The sequence below is a fragment of the Protopterus annectens genome, chromosome 17.part0 (genome assembly GCF_019279795.1).
Source record: "Protopterus annectens isolate FY-2018-M chromosome 17.part0, PAN1.0, whole genome shotgun sequence".
Classification (NCBI taxonomy): domain Eukaryota; kingdom Metazoa; phylum Chordata; order Ceratodontiformes; family Protopteridae; genus Protopterus; species Protopterus annectens.
Genome location: NC_056751.1, coordinates 626946708 through 626958890, shown reverse-complemented (window position 1 = coordinate 626958890; position 12183 = coordinate 626946708). Strand labels below are relative to the sequence as shown.

At 40.8% G+C, this 12183-nt stretch overlaps 1 protein-coding gene across 2 annotated transcripts in view; it reads right to left on the bottom strand.

Annotated features, from left to right (window-relative positions):
- Positions 1-12183, bottom strand: part of LOC122791301 (lysosomal membrane ascorbate-dependent ferrireductase CYB561A3) — a 207233-nt gene that overhangs the window by 75090 nt on the left and 119960 nt on the right. For both annotated transcript variants that reach the window (XM_044058995.1, XM_044058994.1), the window contains exon 4: positions 2140-2294. In XM_044058995.1, coding sequence (XP_043914930.1) covers positions 2140-2294 — 155 coding nt within the window. The remainder of the gene's footprint in view (positions 1-2139; positions 2295-12183) is intronic.

Below are 12183 nucleotides of genomic sequence, written 5' to 3'. Positions count from 1 at the left end.
TTCCCAAGAACAAATTTAGAGAACATGAAAAATTACCTGCCATCTGTTACAAGGTAAGTGTGTAGGAAGATGACATGCACTCCAAAGGAGATGAAGATTCCCTCTCCCTGGAGGATGAAGACGATTACTCTCCTTTCCCTTGATTTACCATGTATGGAGTACAAGGACAGCAGGAATAGTGCAGCTTTCTCTCTCTTTCTCCCGACCATCACTCCATCACTGCTGTGATACAGTAGCAGTGAGCGGTCTTGTGCCTAACGTAATATTCAGACAGAAAGTCCATAAATACACATGGACAGCAGTTGCATTGACTCAAGCCTGAAAATTCTCTGAGAAACTTCAGGAAGGGAAGGGAGGGGCAACAATTATTTTCTAGTAACCTAGACAAGTCTCATATGGTCTCCAGTCAAAAGTCTGTCAAACACGTGGCACCTGTCTGTAACTTGTGATTTTCTGATCATTTCAGCTGCTGATGACTATGGTAAAGAGCATTGATGGCTACATTTCTAGGACATATGTGTTGGTGTTCTTGGTTAGTGACTGGCGGCAGTGCAGGAGAAGCTGTGGAAAGCATATGCCATGGTGACCAATCAACAAGTAATGTACGTGGCTTGAGTCAGGGAAAAATCAACCGTCTAAAGGAATGCACCTGAGTAGTGATGTTCAAAGTGGCAAAAGGTATAACTAGCTCAAAACTACCACAGGTTGGGCGTTCAGTCCAAACTAGTGCTGTTTAAGTTTGTGGTAGGAAGAATGCAATGATTTTTCTTTTCTTTTTAAAGGAATGTGAGTGTTGGTATTGCACCTGAAAGTTTATTTTTCTCATTGCAGTATTTCTTTTGGCCCCCTATGCCTTTTGAACATAAATTTCTTCTGCTGTTTTTTTTTTTAATTGTTTATTAACAGAGAAGCCTTACTAATGAGGACAAAGGTCTGTGTGTCTGTGACTTTAGATAGGAACTAAGCAGAAAGGAAGGCCAAAGAATGGACTAGTCTCTGATGCACAAAATAAAAAAGTTGTCTTATAGCAAAAAGGAAACAACCACCAGTATATCCAACAAATTTAATGAAACTCTGACGTCTCGGCCAAAGCCTTCAAAGTGTATAACACAAAGTAAAAAACTTGCCCATATATACACATACAGATACATCAATTAAACAATAATAAAATTAAAGTAGTACTCTCCAATTACATTCTTCATTTAGTCCTCTTGGAGACAGGGTATCAAATTTTAAAATGTAAGTAGATTCTTTTAAAAGCAACTGTTTCTTGATAAAAGAAACATCAAATCTAGACATTTGTATTTTTTCCAGAACAGCGCCTTGTAGCCCTTAACTTTCTCCATCATGAAACAAACTAAAATGTTATACTCCTTGAAGGCTTTGGCCGAGACGTCAGAGTTTTATTAAATCTGTTGGATATTCTTAAAATTTGCCCATTCTCTCTCTTCTTTGCCACATCCTGAAACCTATGGTGGGAGAAGTCATAATTTATAGATTTCCAAGAGACATCTTAAAGATGAAGTAATATGAAATTAGTACACAAAGAGCAGAATGTGACTTCTAAGATACAAAATATCTAAAACATTCCAAATGTCATCTTCATGGGCTCTCTCATTCACCTTTGATATTTTTTTGAGGGAAAATTTACTCAGTTCTCTTGTGGATCTGTATGAGTCCCAACTTTCTCCTCCCTCAAATTGTAAGCAAAGCAAAGCATGTTGTTGCAGGCATGCAGATTAGGTGTCTTTACCCATACCTTTTGCACTTTAACAGAAGTGCTTGTACAGTCTTTGTAGTGCTAATACGGCATGTTACTTCCACTGTCTTAAACACTTGCAGCTAACTGCATGGAAATGTATGCATTAAGTGTCTTTATGTATATATTCTTTCAGTCCTGAAATTATACTTGAAAACAGACCACTTTCTTTGCTTTAAGTACTTAAATCTAGTTCACATCTAAAAACTAACATTAAAACAAATACCAAACAAGAAAATGTATGGTATTAGCAAAAAAAAAGTACTGCAATACAGTATTTCTGTATAGAAAAAGTTTTCCAGACTCACATACTCTATTATTTTCCCTTATTTCAGACTTAAATGCATCAATATGTGATGATAATAGAATTTTATACTTACAAGCTGAAGATGAGCTTCTCATTGATACCAATAAAAGATGCTGCCAAAGACAAAATGAAAATTGCCATCCCATAATACACGTGGATGGGTTTGTAGAGTCTCCGGAACCAGGGTGGAGCAAATGGAAGGAGGAAGGACATGAACCCTGACAACCACTGCAAATTAAAGACAGAAATAAATTACCACAGTTCAATTCACATGTTAAGGATTAGCAGACCATTTTAGTACCTTCCCATCTGTTCCTGTCTGGAAACGGAGTAGAAACAAACAGACCAAGAAGCTTCATGTTTAGAAAAATATGCTGACATTACCTTCAATATTCATGCTAATGCAATTTTAAGGAGACAGACAGACCTACTGCTCCCAAGTTTTATGAAGAATTAACAGCAAGTATTCCACGGGTAATAATATTACACACAATCTTTGCATGACTGTATATAAGGTCCATCAGACATCAGGTTTTCCGTGGTACAGGAAAGGGATAGAAGTTTTAAGAATAAAGTTTGGAAATGAGCAATTAAGAGAACAAAATGATGGACTACAAGGCTGTTGTATATTCTGGAGGACATTTTGGCTCACCTATAGGAAAAAGGCAGATTTATGTAATTCCATAATATTGGGTAAAATTACACACACAGCTAGTGTAGGTTCAATTCCATCAGCATTAGAAAAGGATTTAGTGAATGTAATTTTTACATTCATTTGGGGGTCAAGACCCAATCCTGTGAAAAAAGGTACTCTTTATGTAAGTGACACGGGAGGAGGGTTGGGTTTGATACACCCACTTTACAAAATTTTGAAGGCTGAAAGATTGCATAACAGAGCACATGTCAGAAGTTAAGAGAAATGGACCTACCAATGCCTTAGCTAAGTATTGCATGGAGAATGGTGCAAAACACACTTTTTATTTTAAAATACTTCAGATAGTTTACCCTAATAAGAGGGGGAGAGATTTGGGTAACAAGCTAGATGTAGCTGAATACAAATGGATACTTAAGCTAAATGCTGACTATATACCAGGGTTAAATGGAACTGTTACGTTGAAACCCATTTTGAAGCAAAAACAAATGTGTCTGTGATATGTGTGACTTTAACCACTTAAATGATGATATGAATTAATTTACTTTAATTACTGTTTTAACTAGTGTCATGTTTTTATTGGTTGGCTGTGTCTTTTGAATTTGTATATATGGTTGTTTCCTCATTTGGACTTTTATTATACACTGAAGAAGGGTGTTTGTACCCAAAAGCTTTGTATTTGTATCTACCATTAAACTTTTATACTTTGATGCTGCAAGAAATTAAACACTGTCATTTGTGCTAGCATGTCTGTTTGAAGCTTTTGTACATGAATTTCAGATTGACTTGTGTATTGTATGCCAGCATTTCTAGCTATGATGCTGTGAATAGGTTCTTACATGTTGATTTGTTGTCTGTTTTTATAGAGTTTTTTATGAACCTGGACAGTGTTCCTTTGCATTTCTAACTGTGCATATTTGTGAGGAAGATTTCAACTGCAGTCTGTCTCAGAATCAGCTGATCTGCATATGATATCATCGTAATGTTGACAATTGCTGTGTGTTACTGTCAGAGGCTGAAAGACAGGCAGGAACTTTAGTAAACAACTGTTGGTTGATTTTCAAAATTTGAAATGAAAATTAGAACTGGAACAGTTGTGCCAGTTAAGCTAGTCTATAGAGAGCCTGCTGAAGACAGCTGAAGTCAGTTAACAGCCAGTTAACAGTCAGTTACAGTTATCGGTTGTACTGTGCAGTGGATGCCCAAAAGGACTCACCAAGAACTGTAAGCCTCCATTTGATTTCTTGTAATAATTTAGTTTAGAGCAGAGACCATGTTCTTTAGTCAGATAGAAAAATTATAACTAATCAGAGTTTTTCTAAATGTTGGATTTCTATCCTTCGGTACTAATTTCATTCATTTTTCTAGTGACGGAGTTCTGTTTGTTTATTGGAAATTACTGTTTTATATTTTCCATCATTTTGCTCATTATTAAATATTTTATTAACTTATACTGTGGCTGGGTTAATCAGTGCTTTCTTTAGTGAATTCAGTATGTTTCTACTTGCTTTGATAACTTCCAGGGCCACTCTGAAAGCCTGGCTATTTTAGGTAATTTGCTATCATTTGTTTTAATATCTAATTTTCATAAGTGGACACCCCTTTAAAAGGGCATTGTATGCTCTCTGACTGGTGGCAGCAGTTTACCATTATTATTTTGTAGAAGGGGCACAGCTGGAAATCTGTGTCAGGCATTCCCAGAAGTGTTTGGATGTGTAAGATTTAATTTAAGTGTAGTGTATCAGAGGTCTTAAAGTGGGACACATTGCTCCAAAGTGTACACATGAGTTACATTTAGGGTGGACAGAAGTATACAGTCCAGTTCCATTTAGGGTGGACAGAAGTATACAGTCCAGTTCCAGGTTATAGAGTATGTTCCTCCTGTGCTCTTATGGGGAAAATTGTGAAATATTGCTCCTGTTTAAGTGACAGTCTCACACTGGAGTCAGTAGTGAGGATTGAAGCTTCTTAGTTATTGACCCAGGATAATAAAGGACATCAAATTATTGTTTGCAGTCCAGTGGGGTATTGTCAAGATGTCACATTATTTGGCGGTAGTGGTGTGATATTTTTAAGTGGACTTCAGCAGCCTGTGGGTAGCTGTCATTAAGGTGTGCACTCTCTACAGCCACAAAGTAAACATACAGAATCTCAGTTCACCACTGTTTTATTTGCAGTTAGTCAGTCACAGATAGCAGGCAAAGATGTCAGCAGAAGACTATAGTAAGCTGACAAAAAAACAGTTGGCCAAGGAGTGGTGGGTCAGAGGACTGGTGCATGCCAACCTGACTAAGGAAGCAATTATTTCAGCCTTAGTTAAAGCTTCAGCTCAGACCAGCCATTCAGAAGATATCCAGTCTGGTACTGGGGATGAGCAGCCTGTCAGGACAGCCCACCTTTTCTTTAAAGGACCTGAGAATGCATCTAGAGTTAAGGAGACTGGAATTGAAGGCTAGGGAGAATCCATGCCAATATGAACTGCAGGCCTATGAACTGCAGGCCAAACATTTAGAAGCTGAGAAAAACAAGAGACAGCACTGGCATGAAGTGGAGATTCTTACCCTTTGAGAGGGTCATGGAGGTAAACCCCAGAAGTTGTAAAGATCAGTAAACATTTTCCTCAATACAGGGATGAGGATGACTTTGATAGCTTTATTCATATATTTGAGAGGGTGTGTAGACAGTATGATGTTGACTGTGAGCTCTCGGTTCAGCTCCTGGCTCCCTTATTCCATGGTAAAGCTGTTCAGGTCATGTCAAAATTGTCTGATGTTGACTAAATTATGTTAAAGTTAAACACGGTCTTCTCGATTGTTTTAAACTAACACCTGAAGCTTATAGAAAAAAGTTTTGTGAACATAGACGCAAGGCAGATGATAGTTTACATGATTATATTGCTGATTTAATTACTTACTTTCACAGATGGGTGACTGAGAACCACTTTTGAGGGACTGGCAGACCCTTTGATGAGGGAACAAGCCCTCAGTACTTTATCTGATGACTTTACCTGATGACATGAGAATCTGATTAGCAGACAAAGAGTGTAACTCTGCAAAGGAGATAGGGAGAAAAGGGGATCTCTACTTAGCAAGCAGAGCACCAGTGCATAAGAAAGGGATAGACAATGCTGCACATGAACATAAGGGGAACCCACGGGGGCCAGTCTAAACCACTCCAACAGAGTACACCAGTAACAGGTGAAACCACTAGTCCAAGGTACATGGTTAGGGATTAGATGTTTCAATTGTAAGCAGAGGGGTAACACAGCAGTCAAATGTCCATAGAGGCAAGAGGAGAAACAAAAGGTTAGGGGGCTAGCAAGTGGGGATGATAAGTTTAAAAACAACAGGGGTGCCAAACTATCACCAAAATCTATATCCTATCTTAGTAGATGGTAAACAGATTACTGCTAAGAAAGACACAGCTTCTAATGTAACCACTGTGAGGCCTGGAGTGGTTACAGAACAGCAGTACTTACTAGGACAGTCCACTCCAGTCAGAGCTTTGGGAAGGACCCTATTCCTAATACCTTTGGCTAGGGTTCATCTTGATTGGTAGGGTGGAAGAGGAAGCAAGCAGGTAGCTGTGTTTGAGGATATTCCTGCAGATGTCCTGATAGGGAATGACTTTGATGATGCAGTGCCTTGTGTGCATGCAGTGACATGTAGTCAAGCTTGGAGACAGGCATGTAGGTTGGGTACCCTGGGGGAGACCCAGACAGATCTCATACCTGAAACTGGGAATGGTATGGTTGCTGTCTCAGAGAAGGAGTTATCCTGTAGCAGTTGGTCTGAAAGTGAGTCACAGCTGCTGGGAGGTACTGATGTTCCCTTGGACACAGTGACTGCAAGGATGGAGGGGAGTGATAGTACCCAGAATGACAGTGAGGTACAGCTGTTGGAAATAACTAGGCTTCCTGTGGATGGAGAGCTTGGGAGGGTCACAAATATAGAGTTGAGACAGGCTCACCTTATGGACCCTACATTTTAAACCTTGAGGGAGATGGCTAAGGAAGTACCCGAGACTCAAGGAAGAGGGGAGTCTGTATACAGGAACAAAGGTTTGTTGTATAGTGGACTCTTGAGGGAGAGCTGGAAGGTGAGGTTGTATGGGAGCAGTTGGTACAATGTACAGCCTACCATCTGCCACTTCTAGTTATAGTCCCTAATATTTCTTGTGCAGGCGATGTTGATAGAGAAGGAAGGTTTCCTATATAGAAAGTAGACTCCTAAGGGAGGGCTGGAAGGTGAGGTAGTATGGAACTTAGTAGAGCCTAGAGCTTACCATCTGCCACTTCTAGCTACAGTTCTTAACACTCCTTTTGCAGGTGATATGGATGTAGAAAAGGTGGCAAATGCTTTGCTAGACATTTTCAGCAGGGCAGGATTTCGAAGGAAAATACTGACTGACCAAGGTGCCAACTTCATGTCAGACCTGCTGACTTGATTGTGGATGCATTGTGGGGTGACACCACCCCTACTATCCCCAAACTAATAGTCTTGTGGAAAGGTTAAACTCTACATTAAAGACTATGCTACGGGCATTTGCAGACCAGTTTTAAAGGGTAAAGTTAACCATTAAACCCAGTAAGTGTCAGGTGGTTATGGCAGAGGTCACTTACTTTAGAAACAGAGTGGGGAGTGGTAAGCTTAGGTTAGAACCTGTCAAAGTGGAAGCTATTCAAGCATGGTCAGTTCCTGTTACTAAAAAGCAAGTGAGAGCATTTTTACAGACAGCAGGGCACTGTGAAAAATGTGTGCCCAGTTCTGGTGCAAGTAGCTGCACTCCTTACTGACCTAACGAGGAAAAATAAACCAGATAAAGTAGAGTGGACCGCAAATTGTGAACAGGCATTCCAAAAACATAAAGAGATTTTGGGAGGACCCCTTCTGTCGGCCAGTGCAGACTATAGTGAATAGTTTGTTGTGCAAATGGATGCTTCAGATTGTGGGGTGGGAGCTGTACTCAGCCAAGTTTCCTCAGAAGGACAAGAACACCACAGTGGGTTAATAATGCCAATGCAAATTGATTGCTCAGGAGAGGACAGGGTTGATATTCCCAGACAGACCCATTTTTCTCAAGCGTCACTGGAAAACCATGCTTGAGTCATGGGGTAGTAATGTGAAGAAATTAGACACTGTCATTTGTGCTAGCATGTCTGGTTGAAGCTTTTGGACATAAATTTCAGACTGGCTTGTGTATTGTATGCCAGCATGACTTGCTATGATGTTGTGAATAGGTTCTTGAATGTTGATTTGTCGTCTGTTTGTACAGTGTTTTAGGGGCATGAAGAGTGTTCCTTTGCATTTCTAAGTGTGCATATTTGTGAGGAAGATTCTAACTGCAGTCTGTCTGAAAATCAGCTGATCTGCAAATGATATCATCAGAATGTTGACAGTTGCAATGTCTTACTGTTAAAGGCTGGAAGAAATTTTGTAAACACACGTTGGTTGATTTTCAAAATATAAAATAAAAATTAGAACTGGAACAGTTGTGACAGTTAAGCTAGTCTATAAAACAGCCTGCTGAAGACAGTTGAAGTTAGTTACAGAGTTGTTATCAGTTAAAGTACAGTTTTGTACCTACCATAAATGTAGATGTTCGAAGATCCACATTGCTGCAGTCCTTACTTATGGGTAGTCCACTGTCCTCGGCGTATCGGCCCCGGTAGGCTGGCGTCGGTCATGGGCGCACAGCCCTGACATCAGGCGTCAGGGTATAAAAGCGCATGACCAACGTCATATCCTCAGTCTTTTCTTGCCCCAGATGTCAGAAGGCCCTAAAAGAAAGGCCACAGCCAAAAACAGAGTACCTTCCCAAAGATATGCCCAACTACAGCCATCACCCAAACCATATAACCATGCTAAGCTACAGAGGGGAAGGAGGGAGGAAAATGGACTGCAGCAATGTGGATCTTGAACATCTACATGGTACAAAACTGTACTATGTTCTTCATCTCACATTGCTGCAGTCCTTACTTATGGGTAGAATCCCAAAGCAGGGAAAGGGAGGTTGGCAAAATCATAGAGCATTAGGGGCTGCTAAAATGCCCTGTAATATTGCAGTGGCAAATCCAGCCCTAGACTTAGAATAAAGAGGAAGGTGGTAATGTTTAGAAAAAGTATGTACTGAACTCCAAGTGGCTGCTTCCAAAATATCCTTTGTAGCTACCCCTTAGAAAGGCAGTAGAAGTTGCAGTAGCTCTAGTGGAATGAGGTCTGATTCCAGTCGGAATCTCCTTACCATGATGGGAATAACAAAAGCAATACAAAACCCAATCCATTTAGAAATAGTTTGTTTTGAAACAGGTCTACCCTGTGAACCCAAAGCAAAAGAAACAAACAACTGCTGAGACTGTCTGAACTCCTTGGTTCTGCTCAAATAATAACTGCCTGTGAATATCCAAAGTATGCAAAATCTTCTCCCTTTGCATAAAAAGTAGGCAAATGAATAGTTTGGTTTAAGGCCACACTAGAAACCACTTTAGGCATAAAGGAAGGATTAGTGCAAAGATACCCTATCCTTATGAAAAATCAAGAAAGGCTCCACTGCCATAAGGGCCTGTAATTCAGAAACCCTTCTTGCAGAAGTAATGGCCAACAAAAAAGCAGTTTTCCATGACAAATACTTTAACTCGGCAGTAGCTGCAGGCTCAAAAGGTTGTAGAGTAAGCTTTTCCAACACAAAATTGAGATCCCAAGCAGGAGTAGGAGCTCACGTGGGGTCTTATGTTCTTTGCCCTCTGAGAAACTGCTTAAACAAAGGATGAGAGAATAAAGGAGGGTCACAGTCATAATTGAACCTTTATGGAGGAGAAGGACAAACCTTTGTCTAATAACTCAGTAAGATATTGTAAGGAAGCACTCAAATTAGGCTTGGAAACATCAAATCCTTCCCTTTCCTCCAAATAAATAATCTCCTCTATTTTTCAGCATAATCTTATCTTGTTCTAGTTCTCCTGGCCTCCAAAATAACATTCAAAACTTGTTGTGGGAGAACCTCAGAATCTAAAACAGAATATGCCAGGCTGTTAGATGCAGAGACTGAATTCTGACATTGAGAAAGTGATTGCCCTCCTGAGACAAAAGATGTGGAATCAAAGGTAGAGGCCATGGAGGCTCTCGGACCAAACTCCTCAGTAGTGGGTACCAGTGTTGTCGAGGCCAATATCAGGATCATGGATGGCTTGTCTTGTCTGGCCTTCAAGAGAACCTTGGGCAGAAGAGGTAGAGGTGGAAAGGCATATACATGAAGATTGTTCCAACTGAATGACAGAGCATCCACCTTCCAAGCTGTGGGATGAAACCTTTTTGTGCAAAACTTTGGCAACTGGTAATTTATTGGAGAAGCGAACAGATCTATGTCTGGAGTTCCCATGACACTGTCAACTTTTGAAATACCTGAGGATCCAATTTCCACTCGTGAGGATCCACTATTTGTCTGCTCAATACATCTGCTAAGGAGTTCTGTGCTCCTGGAAATCTTGCCTGAAGATTGAGGTTGTAACTGAGAGCTGTCTCCCACAAACATCGCTTGTCTGCAAAGAAATGAGTTCCCCTTGCTTGTTGATGTACCACATGACAGTTGTGTTGTCTGTTAGAATCAACACCTGCCCTGGGTGAAGTAAATCTGAAAGCCATCAATGCAAATTGTACTGCTAACATCTCCTTCAAGTTGATATGCAAATGTTGAAGTCTGGCAGGCCACGTGTCTTGCACCCATTTTCCATTGAGTTGTGCTCCCCAAGCCTTGTCCGAGGCATCCGTCGTTAGAATCTGACTCACCTCTGGTCGGGTCACAGAGAGTCCCTTGTTTAGGTGACATTCCTGAGCCCACCACAAAAATTCCTTCTGAATGCAAGGTATTATCTGAATGACAGTGTCTAGATCCTGGCAGTGTTGTGTCCATAGATTTTTGAGATACCATTGAAGCTTCCTCATATGCAATTTGGCATTGGGAAGCACCAGTATACAAGATGCCATGAACCCCAAGGCTTGAAGGACTGTCCTTGCAGTCAGCCTGGACTGTAGAGACATTTGATGGAAATAAAGTGAAAGACTTTTCTGTTTGTCCGGGTCAAAAGGCCATCTGGGAAGCTGTATTCAGTCTCACACCCAGAAAGCACATGTCCTGAGAGGGTACTAGACTGGACTTTATTTCGTTCACAGAATACCCTAGGCATCTTAACACTACCATCACATACTGTAGATGTTGAAGAAGCTCGTCCTTGTCTTGTGCAATAATCAGACAATCGTCCAAGTAAGGATAAATTTGTATTCCTTCCATCCTGAAAAAGGCTATCACTGGAGCCAGAACCTTTGTGAACACTCTGGGCGCAGTAGATAAGCCAAAGGGCAATGCAGAGAACTGATAATGTAAATTTCCAGCTCGAAACAGGTACTTCCTGCAACTGGGCCTGATAGGAACATGAAGATAAGCCTCTTTTAGATCCAGAGTTACCATCCAGTGTTCTTTTCCCAGCAGAGGCAAAAGCTGTTGTAATGTCAACATTTTGAACTTTGGAATGTCCAAATAAGTGTTGAGGAGACGTGTTCCCTTTCTTTGGTACTAGAAACAGGCGGAATAAAACCCTAGACCCACTTCTGAAGGAGGTACTGGCTGTATAGCTCCCATGCGAAGAAGTAATGAAATCTGTTTGTGAGCCTCCATCCTTTGCCGAGGAGGAATGTCTGGCATACCTTTGAAAGGAGGCAATGTATGGAAATAAAACTTGTAACCTTTGTTTATAATGTCCAACACCCATTTGTCTTGAGTGATTAAAAACCAATTTTGCTTGAAGAGCTAGCTTTCCTCCCAAAGGAGCTGCCAGGCAAGAAGAATCTGGCAGCTGAAAATGCAGGTCATTGGGCCTGTTTACGAAAGGACTGGCCCCTACCCTCACCAGCAGATTGAGCAGGCGAACTCCATGTTCTAGGCCTAAAGGTACTCTGAGCTCTGCCCCTACCACGCCTAGATCTACCCCTAGACTGGAAATCAGAAGAAGGCGTCCACCCCTTAGCAGGCCAATTTCTACTAAACTTAGGAGGTTGAACCTGCAAAAATCTTTAACAGTCTGCATAGACTTAGCCTTGTCCTCCATTTTCTTCAAAACAGACTCCACAGGAGGACCAAACAAAACTTCGGACTGTAAAGGGGCATCCAGAATTCTAGACTTAACATGCTCAGATAAATTCTGATCCTTAAGCCAGGCATGCCGAAGAACTGAACCAGTGGCAGCCACTCTAGAAGAAGCCTGCAAAGCATCAAAGCCACACTGCAAAGAATGTTTCCCCACCTGTTCAGAAACATGCACCAAATCTTGCAATTCTTTACACTCTATGCCCTCTGCCAAAGCATCCACTTTAGATTTTAGCTGAGAAAGGAGGAAATTCTGATATTTCAACATATGAAACTGGCAATTTAAAGCCCTCATTGCTAAAGTAGAAGAGGTGTACACCTTCTTAC